The following is a 14,756-nucleotide window of genomic DNA, read 5'->3' as shown; positions in this document are numbered from 1 at the left end:
GAGGAATGGCTGGTGTGTTGGTATCGTCAACCTTGTGCTTAGCAGTCCAGTGCTTATCCTAGAGTGCCACACCAGGACTCGAAAGTACCATGGGTTGCCAGAAAAACAAACAAATCTGTCTTGGAAGAAGTACAGCCAGAGTGCTCCGAAGAAACTTCGGCTCATACTTTGGACATGTTGTTAGGTGTGACAAGTCTGTGGAGAAGGACATCATGCTTGGTAAAGGTGAGGGTCAGGGCAAAAATAAGACTGTGTTCAACAAGACAGGTTGACACCATGGCTGCAACTGTGGGCTCAAGCATAACAATAATTGTGGGATGACGCACGATGACGCAGGATGACGCAGTGCTTTGTTCTGTTGTGGAGGGTCACTGTGAGTCAGAGCTGACTGGACGGTGCCTAACAGCAACATCATGAGCTCAGTACTGATTGCCTCTGAACTCAAGAGTCTTTGAGAGACTTACCTTTTGTGTGCTCTTTTCATCTTACCTGTATGTAAAAACTGTACGAGGTAACATCCTGTTTGATTCCCTTTATCTCAAAGAAGAACCCATACATAGCAATCGTCTTTGAATAACTTGTATATTCCTAAATTATGACAGATAAACAACAAAGAGAAGAGAAAAAAATATTCCATATTTAGAGGCATGAAACATAGCAAGGCAAATTCTGGCTACAAAAGCAAAAGTGACTCATTTGACCACTAATCTAAAAATGAAAATATTACAGCAAATTTGGCCATGGAAGCCAGACTGCAACACAAATCCTTGGCAGGTGAGCACTCAGTGACGATCCGTTTATTCCACGTAAGTCCTTTAATGAGGATTAGAAAGAGGGAGGAACATTTTCAAATGGCCTGTAGTCTGCAGACATTTGAAACAAAGCATTTTGTTCCAATTTAATGACCCTAAGGGAGTCTTAAGGAGCTCTGGTAGGGTAGTGGTTATGAGTCTGGCTGCTAACCTCAAGGTCAGCAGTTTGAAACTACTAGCTGTTTTGTGGGAGAAAAATGAGGCTTTCTGCTTCTGTAAAGATTTGCAACCTTGGAAACCCTGTGCAGGATCGCTATGAGTTGGAAACCGACTCCATAGCACCTAGCCACCCCCAACCCCACCAAGGGAGTCCTGGTGTGGTAGGGAATAACGCACTGGACTGCAAGGTTGGTTTTGAAAAGTTCACCAAACCGCTCCTCGGAAACCCTATATAGGGTCGCTGTGAGTCGGAACCAATTTGATGGCACTTAGTAACAAGAAGGGACTCTCAGGAGCCCTGGTGGCACAATGGTTAAGTGTTAAAATGCTAACGAAAGGTTAGTGGTTCAAACCACCTGCTGCTCCACAGGAGAAAAGACCTGGAGTTCTCCTCCCGTAAACATTACAACCTAGGAAACCCAATAGGGCAGTTCTACTCTGTCTTGTCCACCGCTCACCTATCAGTTTGTCGGACTGTGGTGGCTTGTGTGTTGCTGTGATGTTGAAAACTCTGTCACCAGTAGTTTAAATACCAGCAGGGTCACCCATGGTGGCAAGGTTTCAGTTGAGCTTCCAGACTGAGACAGACTAGGAAGATGGGAAGGCAGATTACTTTTGAATGGTTAGCCACTGAAAACCTTATAAACAGCAGTGGAATGCTGTCAGATATAGAGCTGAAAGATGAGCCTCTCAAGTTGGAAGGCACTCAAAATACCTCCTCAACATAAAGTTGACTGTGATGATGTGAATGGAGTAAAGCTTTTGAGACCTTCATTTGCTGATGGGGTACAATTCAAAATAAAGAGAAGCAGCTGAAGACATCCATTAGTAATTGGAACATGGAATGTATGAAGTATGAACCTAGACAACTGGAAGTTGTCAAAAATGAAATTGAACACATAAAGATCAATATCCTAGGCATTAGTGAGCTGAAATGGACTGGTATTGGCCATTTTGAATCAGACAATCATACGGTTTACTATACCAGGAACAACAAAATCCAAGAGCAACAGTGGGGCATTCATTGTCAAAAAGAACACTTCAAGATCTATCTTGAAGTACAATACTGTCTGTGATAAGATAATATCTATTTGCTTACAAGGAAAACTAGTTAATACCACTGTTATTCAAATTTACACACCAACCACTAAAGCCAGTGATAATGAAATTGAAGAATTCTGCTAACATCTTCAGTCTGAAATTGATCAAACACACCATCAAGATGTATTTGCAATTACTGGTGATCAGAATGTGATGGTTGGGAACAAAGAGGAAGGCTCAGTAGTTGAAAAATGTGGCCTTGGTGATCAAAACGATGCTAGAGATAAAATGATAGGATTTTACAAGGCTAAAGAATTATTCATTGCAAATACTTTTTTTTTTTTTTTAACTTTTTACTGTGACTTGAGTGAAGGTTTATAGACAAGATCTCAGGTTTACGTTCAACACATCCTATACTTTGTTTCATCTCAGTGACTGCAATCCCCTCCCTGTAATAACAGTTAACCGGCTTCCTCCCTGTGCTTCCTGTTCGCATTCCTCCACCTTCTTACGCTTCTCAACTCTGTCCTTAGGTCAATGTTGCCCTTTGATTCTGAATGACTGATCATTCCATGGTGAACATACCTTACTAGTGTTGTCCCCCACACTCTATACCTACCTACTGCTTGGCTGAACACTGGGATACAAGGGGGAGTTCCTTTCTAGACCTGAAGTGTGGCGGAGAGCCACAGTCTCAGGTTCCTCCAAGTCTCTTTCTGACCAGTGAACCTGATTTTTTTTTTTTTTAATAATTTTGAGTTTTGTTCCATACGTTCTCCTACTCTGGAGGTGGAGGTTATGTGCCATGGAGTTGGTTCCAACTCATAGTGACCTTGTATAGGGTTTCCAAAGCTGTAAATGTTTGTTGTTGTTGTTAAGTGCTGTGGAGTCGGTTCCGACTCATTGCAACCCTGCACAGGGTTTCCGAGGCTGTAAATCTTTACAGGAGCAGAAAGCCTCATCTTTCTCCTGCAGAGCAGCTGGTAGTTTCAAACTGCTTACATTGTGGTTCATAGCCTGATTCGTAACCACTACGCTACCAGAGCTCCTTTGTTGTTGTTGTTGTTAAGTGCTGTGGAGTCGGTTCCGACTCATTGCAACCCTGCACAGGGTTTCTGAGGCTGTAAATCTTTACGGGAGCAGAACGCCTCATCTTTCTCCTGCAGAGCAGCTGGTAGTTTCAAACTGCTTACATTGTGGTTCATAGCCTGATTCGTAACCACTACGCTACCAGAGCTCCTTTGTTGTTGTTGTTGTTAAGTGCCGTGGAGTTGGTTCCGACTCATTGCAACCCTGCACAGGGTTTCTGAGGCTGTAAATCTTTACGGGAGCAGAACGCCTCATCTTTCTCCCACGGAACTGCTGGTACAGGTGCAGAAATCTTCATCCTTTTCCTGCAGAAAAGCTAGTAGCTTTAAATTGCTGACTGCTATCAGACCTCCTTTCTCCTACTCTATCCAGGACCAAATACCTTTGTTAAACAACATAAAAAGCAACATTAAACACCTGCCCCCCCCCCCCCCGATGAAATCAAAGGAATCATATTGACTACATCTGTGGGAACAGATGGTGGCAAAGCTAAATATCACTCAAAACCAGGCCAGGGAAGACTGGAACAGACCAACAACTGCCATATGCAAGTCAGGTTGAAGCTGAAAAAAATGAAAACAAGTCCAGGAGAACCAAAATATGACCTTGAACATATCCCACCTGAATTCAGAAATCATTTCAAGAATAGATTTGATACATAAGACACTACACTAAAGGCCGAAGACCAGAAGAGCTGTCAGAACATCTAAAACATCAGACAGGAAGAAAGCAAAAGGTCATTAAAAAGACAAAAAAAGACCCAAATGATGTCAGAATAGACTCTGAAATGTGCTCTCCAGCATAGACATGCTAAAGTAAATGAAGAAATGAGAAAGTAAAAGAGCTGAACAGAAAATTTCAAAGAGCTTCAAAAGGCAAAGTATCGTAATGAAGTGTGCAAAGACATAGAGTTAGAAAACCAAAAGAGAATAGGTTCAGTGTTTCTCAAACTGAAAGAACTGAAGAAAAAATGCAATCTTAGATTTTCAATAGTGGAGGATTCTATGGGCAACTGAATGAAGCAAAATGCATCAAATGAAGATGGAAGTAATATACAGAGACACTGTACCAAAAAGAATCGTTCAATGTAAAATTATCTTTAGAGGTAGCATATGATCAAAAACCAATGATATTGAAGGAAGTCCAAGCTGTGCTGAAGGGATTATCAAAAAAACATGGCTCCAGGAATTGAAGGAATACAAAAGGAAAAATTTTCAACAAATTGATGTAGCATTGGAAGCACTCACTCATCTATGCCAAAAAATTTGGAAGCTAGCTTACCTGGCCAACTGATTGGAAGAGAACCTTATTTGTACCCATTCCAAAGAGAGGTGGAACAATGGAATGCGGAAGTCATTGGAAAAATATCATTAATATCACATATAAGGAAAATTTTGCTTAAGACAGTTAAAAAAAAAAAAAGAATACAACAATACATTGACAAGAAATTGCCAGAGGTCCAAGCCAGATTCAGATGAGGACGTAGAATGAGGGATATCATTGCTGATGTCACAAGGATCTTGGCTGAAAGCAGAGAATACCAGAAAGATATTTATTTGTACTTTATTGATTAAATACAAAAGCTTTTGACTGTGTAGACCATGACAAGTTATGGATAAGACTGTGTAATACCCACTGGTATTCCAGAACACTAAATTGTGCTCATGAGAAACCTGTACAGACCAAGAGCCAGTCATTTGAACAGAACAAGGGGATACTGAATGGTTTTAAATCAGGAAAGGTGTGTGTCAGGGTTGTGTACTTTCACCACACTTATTCAAATTATCCAAGAACATGGAATCAGGATCCGAGGAAGACTCAATTAACAACCTGTGTTGTGCAGATAATACAACCTTTCTTGCTGGAAGAGAAGAGGAACTAAAATACTTACTGATGAGGCTCAAAGACTACAGCCTTCATAGTATGGATTACAACTCAACGTCAAGAAAACAGAAATCCTCATGACTGGACTAATAAATAACACCATGATCAATGAAATAAAAATTGAAGTTGTCAAACTTTGTTTTGTTTGGTTCTACAATCAATGCTCTTGGAAGCAGCAGTCAAGACATCAAATTACATATTGTATTAGGCAAATCTGCTGCACAAGACCTCTTTAAAAAAGTGTTCAAGAGCAAAGGTGTCCATTTCAGGACTAAGGTGCACCTGACCCAAGCCATGGTATTTTCAGTTGCCTCATATTAATGTGAAAGTTGGATAATGAATAAGGATGACTGCAGAAGATGATGTATTTGAGTTAAAGTGTTGGAGAAGAATATTGACTATACATAACCATGGAATGTCAGAACAACAAACAAATCTGTCTTCCAAGAAGTACAACTAGAATACTCCTTAGAAGCCAGGATGGTGATACTTTGTCTTTCATACTTTGGACATGTTATTGGGACTGACCATTGGTAAAGTGGAGGGTCAGAGAAAAAGAGGAAGACCCCCAACGAGATGGATTGGCACAGTGGCAGCAGCAATGGCCTTGTATAACAATTGTGAGGATGGTACAGGACTGGGCAGGGTTTCGTTCTGTTGTGCGTAGTGTCACTGTGAGTCAGAGCTGACTCGATGGCACCTAACAACAATGACAACTGTGTCCTGATGGGTCACTATGAGTTGGAGTCAGCTCAATGGCACCCAACAATAACAAAACACTCTCTAACTCATGGTGCTTGTAAGAGGTCCTGGCCTCTGGGGTCTGCAGTCTGTCTACTTAGGTAGGATTCTACAGCCAAGGATGGGCTCCACCCATTCAGGCCTGACTCAGACAGCATTCTATGATGACAGATTCAGGGCCCCAAGTCCCTGAGACATGAATTCTTTTAAGATCACTACTAGGAGGACTTTAAGGAAACCAGCAATTTCTCAGAAACTCTGCCCATCACAGAGTGACCAGGATGAAGTCACCAACTCCTGACTCTCCCTGGAGACTGAGTCCTGAGCTACCTTCAGCCAAGCTCTCTGAATGACTGACCCCAGCCATCCAGAAGGAGATCATCCTTGCACATGTTCTCGTAGCGGGGCCTCTCGATGAGCCAGTTGGCAGTTGCCAATGTGTGTGGAACACAGGGTAACCACTTCATCCCAGTTTCCCCAGGCCTTTCCTGGTTTTGGACTGAAAGTTCCAAATCCCAGAGACAAAAGTAGGTCACAGTGTAATAAATGATTAACCTTGCCCAAAGAAAAAGTCCGTAGGTAACCTCTAAGCTCTTGGAAAGTTTTGCCTGATCAAAGTGTCTTGTTGACCTGGGTGTTGTAGGCCACATCAGAGTCTGTGTTAACAGTGCGATTAATGGTGGGGGTCTTGGGCCCCACTGCAACCGTGTGGCCACTGGAGAGGCAGGAAACTGTGGTCAGTCAATTCCACATGACCACCCCAAGCCCAGGACACCAAGGTTCAGGCAGGCTTTGCTGGTTGTTCATACTGAGTGTCACGCTGCTGCTGGGAGAAGTAAGCATAGCCCACACAATTCTACTGTTGTTGTTGTTGTTAAGTGCCGTCGAGTCGGTTCCGACCCATAGCGACCCTGTATAGGGTTTCCGAGGGTGTAAATCTTTACGGGAGTAGAAAGCCTCATCTTTCTCCCGTGGAGCGGCTGGTAGTTTCGAACCGCTGACCTTAAGGTTCGCAGCCCGATTCGTAACCACTACGCTACTTGGAAGCTCACGCTGGTCTCTCCTGGACCCCATCCCATGCACCTCTTCCCTTGGTTGACTTGAACCTGTGTCCTTTCACTGCAATAAACTGAAACCCTAAATAGAACTGTTTTGCTGAGTTCCTAGAGACCTTTCAGTAAATGCTCTGAACCTGAGGATGGTCATGGGGATTTCTGGAATCACAGCCATCCTGTTGGGAAAACTGGGGCTAAGCACATGATAGTGAATGCCTTCCCAGCCTCATCTCGTGAATTTCGTCTCCAGGAGCTGGTGAGCATGCAGGGGAGACAGCCAAGGTGGCCTAGTCTCTTCTGACTGGGTAAGAATGATCATTCACCAACCCTGATCCCTCGTCTGACTCCAACTCTCAGTACCTGTGTAAAGAGCAGCCCGAATCGTATGGCCTGGGTGGGGAAATCTTTCAGGTGGGCCATATCACCTCCATTCTCCAGCTGAAAGGGAAATGCACACAGCTTCTTAGCATCCTGGTCCCCCGGAGACAAGCAGCCCCATCACCTTCACATCAGCATCGGCCCGTTGAGCCCCTCCCCTTCCCCCACTGCACCTTGTGGTTCTTACGAGGTGGTTCTCCCACTGGATTCTACATTCAGTTACTCAACTGGCCCCAGGTACTTCCTGAAAACCAGTCAGGTGTCATGGACTGTACTGAGTGCTTCCAGGGGTGCAAAGGTAACAAAGACACAAGCATGCTCCCAAGCAGTGAGAGTCACTGCCACCAAAATCCAGAGCAAGTACAGGTGGCACATGCAGGCTCCACGATGCTGCACGGGGCAGGAGGGAGCAGGACTCCAGGAGAATGGCACAACAGTAGAGAAAGCTAAGAGACAGGCAAGGCCAGGTCAGAAGAGCCCACAGAGGGAGGTCATTGTATTCCAGAGGTGGCTAGGCCACAGACACTGTCCTCTCTTGGTCACCCTTCCTCTGCTCTGACCCTTGCCACTCCCTTGTCCATGAAGTCATTATCTGCTTTGCAGGCAGTGCTGGGCACTGTAGTTAGCACATAACAATAGGTAGTTATTGAACTGAATTGAATTTTAACTAATGACTCATAAGTCTCAGAACAAACACTGCTCTCCTTCATCTTTGAAAGACACCACTGGAGACACACAAGAGAGCAACAGTTCACAATGGGGGAGACGCTGCCATCTTCACCAGGAATCAAGAAAACGCATATATCAAACAATGAGGCGCCACTGTTCACCTCTCAGTGAACAAACGTAATGTGAAATGAAATGCTCTGTGTTGGTAGAGATGTACAAAGGGAGCCCCTTTCATAATTGCTGGAAGAAGAGTACTGTTGTTGGTAAGTGCTGTCCAGTCGGTTCCAACTCATAGTGACCCTGTCTAGGGTTTCCAAGGAATAGTTGGGGGTTTGAACTGCTGACCTGGTGGTTCGAAGTCCAGTGCTGACCCTATAGCACCACACCAGGAAGAAGAATATATGGATTCCAAATTGGTTACTCTGTATTATTAACAACCAGGAGTCCTGGTGTGGCGGTGTGGGTTAATGTGCAGGCCTGCAAAATCGGTTTGAACTGCAAGGTTGGTGGTTTAAGCTCACCAGGTGCTCCTTGGAAACCCTATACAGGGTCGCTATGGGTTGGAACCGACTCGACGGCAATTAACAACAACAACACTTAAGAACAAAAACACACATTCCCTTTTGTGTCAGTATGTTTCCTTTTCAGAATCTACTAGAAGAAAATGATTCTAAATACAGTAAAAAAAAATAAAATAAAATACATTTAGCATTCTGTTACCTAATAGTCAGCAATTAGAAAAACTTAAATGTTCAACAGTAAAGGAATAACCAGGTAGTACTGGAGTCCTTGCGTGGCATTGTAGCATAAGCGCTGGGCCATAAGGTCAGTTTGAACCTCAAGGTTGGCAGTCCAAACTCACTAGCGGTTCCTCGGAAGCCCTATACAGGGTTGCTATGAGTCAGAATGGATTCAACGGCACTCAACAACAATAATTGGTTATGGGACATCCTATTGGCGGGACAGTTTGCAGTTGTTAAAACTGATGTTGTGAAGTGTGGTCTAAGAGTACTTAAAAAAAAACCACTGACAGGCAGTAAGTACAGTGAGATGTTAACAGAGGTTGTCTTTGGAAGATGGGTCTGAGGATGTTTGTTTCCTTTCTTCAATTTCTCTGAATTTTTAAAATGTAAAATTTAAGTTTAAAGCAGATATTACATCTGTGCTTGTCAGAAAGAGGACTCAAGGGTGGTGTGATGGGTGCTCTGATCAATTTGGCAAACACCCCAAGCTGCCCTCCACACGCCTCACCTGCCTGGTCCTCCCCCATGACGCCCAAAGAGGATCTGAATACATCCTGAGCTTGAGGGTCCAGAAGTCCTCATTTAAATAAAAGCACATCCAGAAAAACAAAGTCAGAAGCGCAATCGATTTTGAGAATGGTTCCCCTTCTATGCAGCAACTCACTGCTTGGTAATGGCAGGCTGTGATCCGGGTCAACCAGGCCTCCGGGAAGAGATTAAGGTGCCTCAGTTCCTCCAGATCCTTGCCTTGGAAGGACACAAAGAAAGAACGTTTTGAAGGTTTTTATTCACAACAGAACCTCAGAAATCACATTTGCAGAACGAAAAGGAGGAAATGGGCAGAGGGTTGAAAGGAAAAGTGAGGGGTGTACTGGGATTTGATGATAGAAAAAGAAGCATCATGCAGCCACTCAACTGGTTCAGAGTCAATTACTTACGTACTCTAAACGCTCCTCTTTAGCAAACGCATGCGCAAGATTTGGAAATGGACATTGGCTGGGTAACACGGGAGCATAATTAATGTCACTGAATAGTATAAGTAAAAATGGCTACAATGGCAAATGCTCTGTTCAATACATTTCATCACAACTAAAAGAAAACATCTACACATAAGCTTCCAGTGGCGTGAATGAAGAAATTCACTCCAAATTGGACCTTTTTTCTACTATATATTGACAGTTTTAAGTACGATATTATATTTTGAAAGAAATATATTCCCTATAATCTTACAGGAGTCCTGGTGTGGTGCTGTTGGTGAATGCACCAGACTGCAAAGTTGTCTGAACCACAAGGTCAGTGGTTCAAGCTCACTAGCCGCTCCTCGGAAACCCCATACAGGGTCTCTATGAGTCAGAACCAACTTGACAGCACTTAACAACAACAACATCGTCTTGCAAGAAGAACCCACCACCACCCAGTGGCCCCTGGAGGGGACTTGTGAACTGGTGTTCAAGGTGAAGCAGTTGCTAGCCCTCAAAAGTGAGTTTTGACTCATTCACCGCATTCCTCAAAGATAGTTCAGTTCTGACCATATTGTGAGGGGGACGATTGATTACTCAGAAGGGAGACCAAGGGTGTGCACTGTTCCAATTTTCAACTTTTTTTCTTTTAATGTGACAAAGAGGAACAACTTCTGTTTTTATTTTTCTTCCCACACTTCGTCTGGGAATTGCTAACGTGTGTGGAATCCACAAGGAACATAAAAGAGCACTTTTCTCCCAAGTGCCCACAACTTCTGCCTGGAAAGGGAGGTGTGAGATTAGAGATTTACAATGTCTAGAAGCAATTTGGAAAAAAACTACCTGTCTCCATTGACGGTCCTGGGTTTCAGACAAATTTGCTATATTTGGAGAGCTGGCACCATTTTGAAAAAGGTCTCAAAGATCCTGGCAGACACAAAGATCTCACTAGTAGTGGTCTGGGCTGCCCTGACCACATTCCCCGTTTCAGGTTACAGGTGCCTTTCCCTGAGCATGCTGTGGAAGGGACCCCACCTGTGTCTGCTGCACAGACCCCGAGCTTCTTCCCAAACTGTTACTCAGACGAACTACTAGATAACAATCAAATAACCCTTTTGGCAATTCTGTTCAGCTTCTCATCACAGTAGCCCCTCCACACATCATCTTATTCCCAGAATCCCACAGCTAGGACTTGACAGATTAGTTAGCACCTACTGCCTTTGGGGAAACCTGCCAAAGGAGCTCCCAGATGGCTCCTCATGGACGTGCTTGCATGGGCTGGGACTTACCTTTGGTTATGCTGTGAAGACGCAGGCAGAGGAAGAGCGGCAGCAGTCTGTGTCCTGTGTCCTGGTCCAAAAAGGCGCACGTCCTGGGGAAGCTTAGCAGAGGCACAGAGAAGAAGGAGAGGTGCTCAGAAAACTCCTTCCTGGAATTGGCCAAGGTATCTCCTGGGCAGTGCACCTGGTTAACATCCTCGGCTGCTAACCAAAAGGCTGGGGATTCAAATCTACCTGGAAGTGCCTAGCAACAAAGTCCTAGTGCTCTGCCACCGACAACCCTACGGAGCACAGTTCTACTCTGACCGATGAGTTGGACTTGATTCAATGACAACTGGAAGTGAAAGCCAAGGAGATGAGTGGTTTTCCCAACTGGGTAGATGGCACCCCGCTCTTTCTAAAGTTGGGTGGAGGAAGCAGGAGTAATGGGACCCCCTCTATAATGTCAACAGTTCGTTTTGCGTTCAATTGAATGGAAGCCCGTTATAATGCCAACAGTCGCTTTGTATTTGTCTTATGGAATCCCTTAATAGAGCAAAAAGTTCATTGGTATTTGGTCTAATGGAATCCCTCAACAATGCCAATATTTCATTTGTATCAGTGTAATGGAATCCCTCTATTATGGCAAAAGTTCCTAATAGATTGAGCACAAATGAACAGTTGGGTCGCTCTAAGTCAGAACCAACTAGATGGCACTCAAGAACATGCACACAGTAGGTGCCAAGCAACTACGTCTTCAACAATTGATGGGAACACACGTTACTCTATAGAGGACTCCCACCTGCTTGTTCTCACTTGAGTCTCACAAACTTCCTGTGGGGCAACCCAGGCAAATGACATCAGCTCTGTTTTACAGATGGAGGAACAGAGGTTCTGCCAGCACTTGAACTCAGAAACTCTGAGCAAATCAGGCACCTCACAAGGACTTGCTGGTGGAACCGAAAAAAGAATCAGCATGCAAGACTGGGTGGCTGGTGTTAGCAGGTGGTTTTGACATCAGCTGGGACACAGTCTGGGTTCATGCTGAGTCCCAGTGAATTTCCACGCACGCTGGAGGGCAGAACTGGGTGGAGAAGACCCGTTCCCCTCCCCTCAGAAGACACACACAACCAACACCCTTATTTTGAAACAACTTGCTTCATAAAACAGTCATTTCTCACAAATGAGGACAATGGGACATCGTTTTTCCAAGGCCCTTTAGAAATGCGACATCACTTCCTTAAGGCAGAGCCTGTGACAGACCAGCCAAGGTCCCTTCTAGAGGATTTTTCCATTTCCAGCAAGCGAAGTTATTAGCCTTCCTCAAATCCTGATGCCACGATCCTCTTCATATAATCCGGCTTCTCAGATTATTGGTTTAGCATACAAATTGAACAAGTATGGTGAAAGGATACGGTCCTGGCACACACCTTTCCTGATTTTAAACCACTCAGTATCCCCTTGTTCTGTTCGAATAACTGCCTCTTAGTCTACGGACAGGTTACTTACGAGCACAATGAAGTGTTCTGAAATACCCATCTTTCTCAATATTATTCATAGTTTGTTATGATCCACACAATTGAAAGTCTTTGCAGTCAATAAAGCACAAGTAAACATCTTTCTGGTATTCTCTGCTTTCAGCCAAGATCTATCTGACATCAGTAATGATATCCCTCATTCCATGTCCTCTTCTGAATCCAGCTTGAATTTCTGGCTGTATTCTGTAATGCTGCAACTATTTTTGAATTGTCTCCAGAAACATTTTACTTCCATGTGATATTAAGGATAGTGTTTGAGGATTTCCACAGGTGGTTGGATTACCTTTCTTTGGAATGGGTACAAATATGGATCTCTCCCAATCAGGTGACCAGATAGCTGCTTTCCAAATTTCCTGGCAGAGACAAGTGAGTGCCTCCAGTGCTGTATTCGTTTGTTGAAACATTTCAGTTGCTATTCCATCAATTCCTGGAGCCTTGTTTTTGCCAATACTTTCAATACAGCCTGGGTTTCTTCCTCTGATACCATCAGTTCTTGATCCTATGCTACTTCTTGAAGTGGCTGAGCATCGACCAATTCTTTTTGGTACAGTGACTCTGTGTATTCTGTCCATCTTCTTTGGATGCTCCCTACATCATTCACTCTTTGCCCATAGAATCTTTCAATATTGTGAGTTGAGGTGTGAAGTTTTTTCAGTTGTTTCATCTTGAGAAATGTTGAGCGTGTTCTTCCCTATTTGGTTTTCTGACTCCAGGTTTTTGCACATTTCATTATAATACTTGAATTTGTCTTCCTGAGCTACCCTCTTGGAACTTCCGGTTCATATCTTTAATTCCTCATTTCTTCCATTCACTTTAGCTTCTCTACATGCAAGAGCAGTTTCAGAGTCTCTTCTCACATTCCTTTTTGTCTTTTCTTTCTTTCCAGTCATTTTAATGACCTATTGCTTCCTTCATGTATGATGTTCTTGATGGCATCCCTGTTCTGGTCTTTGGTGATTGGTGTCTAATACATGAAATCTGTTCTGGAGATAGCCTCTAAATGCATGTGGGATATATTTAAGTTCATATGTGACTCTCATGGACTTGTTTTCATTTTCTTTAGCTTCAGCTTGAACTTGTATATCAGCAATTTGTGGTGTGTTCCACAGTCCGCCACTGGTATTGTTTTGGCTGATGATACAGAGCTTGTCTGTCGTCTCTTCCCACAGATGTAGTCAACTTGATTCCTGTATATTTCATCTGGTGAGGTCCACACGTATAATCGCTTTATATGCTGTTGTAAAAGGGTATTTTTAATGAATAAGTCATTGATCTTGCAAAATTCTAACATGGGATCTCCAGCATCTACTACCAAGTCCATATTTTCCAAATGCTAATCTTTCCTCTGTTTCCAATTTTCACATGCTTGATCAATTTCAGACAGAAGAATTGGGTGGAATTTTTCAATTTCATCATCACTGACGTTAGTGGTTGTTGTGTAAATTTGAATAATTGTGATATTAACTGGTCTTCCTTATTGTTGTTGTTCTTGTTTGTGAGGTTCTGTCTGGTTGGTTCTAACTTATAGTGACCCTGTACAGGGTTTCCTGAGGAGCAGTTGGTGGGTTTGAACCACTGGCCTTGAGATTAGCAGTCCAGTGCTTATCCTACAGCACTATACCAAGACTCCTTGTAGGTGTACAGATATTATCCTATACTATATTTCAAAGTAGATGCTTAACAGCTCTCACATAATGAATCTGATGCCATTCCTCTTCAATTTGTCTTTCCTTACACAGTGAACCATGTGATTCTTGATTCAAAATGGCCAGTAACCGTCCATTTCACCTTACTAAAGTTTGGTGGTGGTGGTGTGCCGTGGAGTTGGTTCCAACTCATAGCGACCCTGCACAGGGTTTCCAAGGCTGTACATTTTTACGTGAGCAGAAATCCTCATCTTTCTCCTGCGGAACAGCTGGCAGTTTCGAACTGCTGTCCTTGAGGTTAGCAGCCCGATTCGTAACCACTACACTACCAGAGCTCCCTTACTAATGCCTACGATATCCATTGTTATGCATTCCATCTCATTTTTGATGACTTCCCATTTTTCTAGATGCATACTTCATACATTCCATGTTCCGATTATTAATGGGTGTTTACAGTTGTTACTTCCCATTTTGAATTGTGACACATAAGCAACAGATGGTCCCCAAAGCTAGCTTCATTCACATCATCAAGGCCAACTCTACTTTGAGGAGACAGCTCTTCCCTCATCAGATTTTGAGTGCCTTCTAGCCTCGGAACGGGCTGGTCTTCCAGCACTGCATCTGATAATGTGCTGCTGCTGTTTGTAAGTTTTCAGTGGCTGACTTTTCAGAAATGTTCTGCCTCTTCTCCTTCCTAGTCTGTCTTAGCCTGGATGCTCCACTTAAACCTGTCCACCATGGATGACTCTTCTGGTAATTAAGATACTCCAGCATAACAGCAAC

The 14,756-nt window shown here is 43.5% G+C and overlaps 1 protein-coding gene across 1 annotated transcript in view; it reads right to left on the bottom strand.

Annotated features, from left to right (window-relative positions):
- The window catches only part of BTBD16 (BTB (POZ) domain containing 16), a 73,444-nt gene that overhangs the window by 3,619 nt on the left and 55,069 nt on the right, over positions 1 to 14,756 (bottom strand). The window contains exons 10-13 of the mRNA XM_006831422.1: positions 10,820 to 10,911; positions 9,236 to 9,318; positions 7,142 to 7,219; positions 490 to 588 (exon numbers count right to left, since the gene is read on the bottom strand). Of these exons, the coding sequence (XP_006831485.1) occupies positions 490 to 588; positions 7,142 to 7,219; positions 9,236 to 9,318; positions 10,820 to 10,911 (352 nt within the window). The remainder of the gene's footprint in view (positions 1 to 489; positions 589 to 7,141; positions 7,220 to 9,235; positions 9,319 to 10,819; positions 10,912 to 14,756) is intronic.

This window comes from Chrysochloris asiatica, unplaced genomic scaffold (assembly GCF_000296735.1).
Source record: "Chrysochloris asiatica unplaced genomic scaffold, ChrAsi1.0 scaffold00003, whole genome shotgun sequence".
In the NCBI taxonomy this organism is placed as follows: Eukaryota; Metazoa; Chordata; class Mammalia; order Afrosoricida; family Chrysochloridae; genus Chrysochloris; species Chrysochloris asiatica.
Note: the sequence above shows the minus strand (reverse complement) of the source record. Positions and strands in the feature narration are given on the sequence as shown.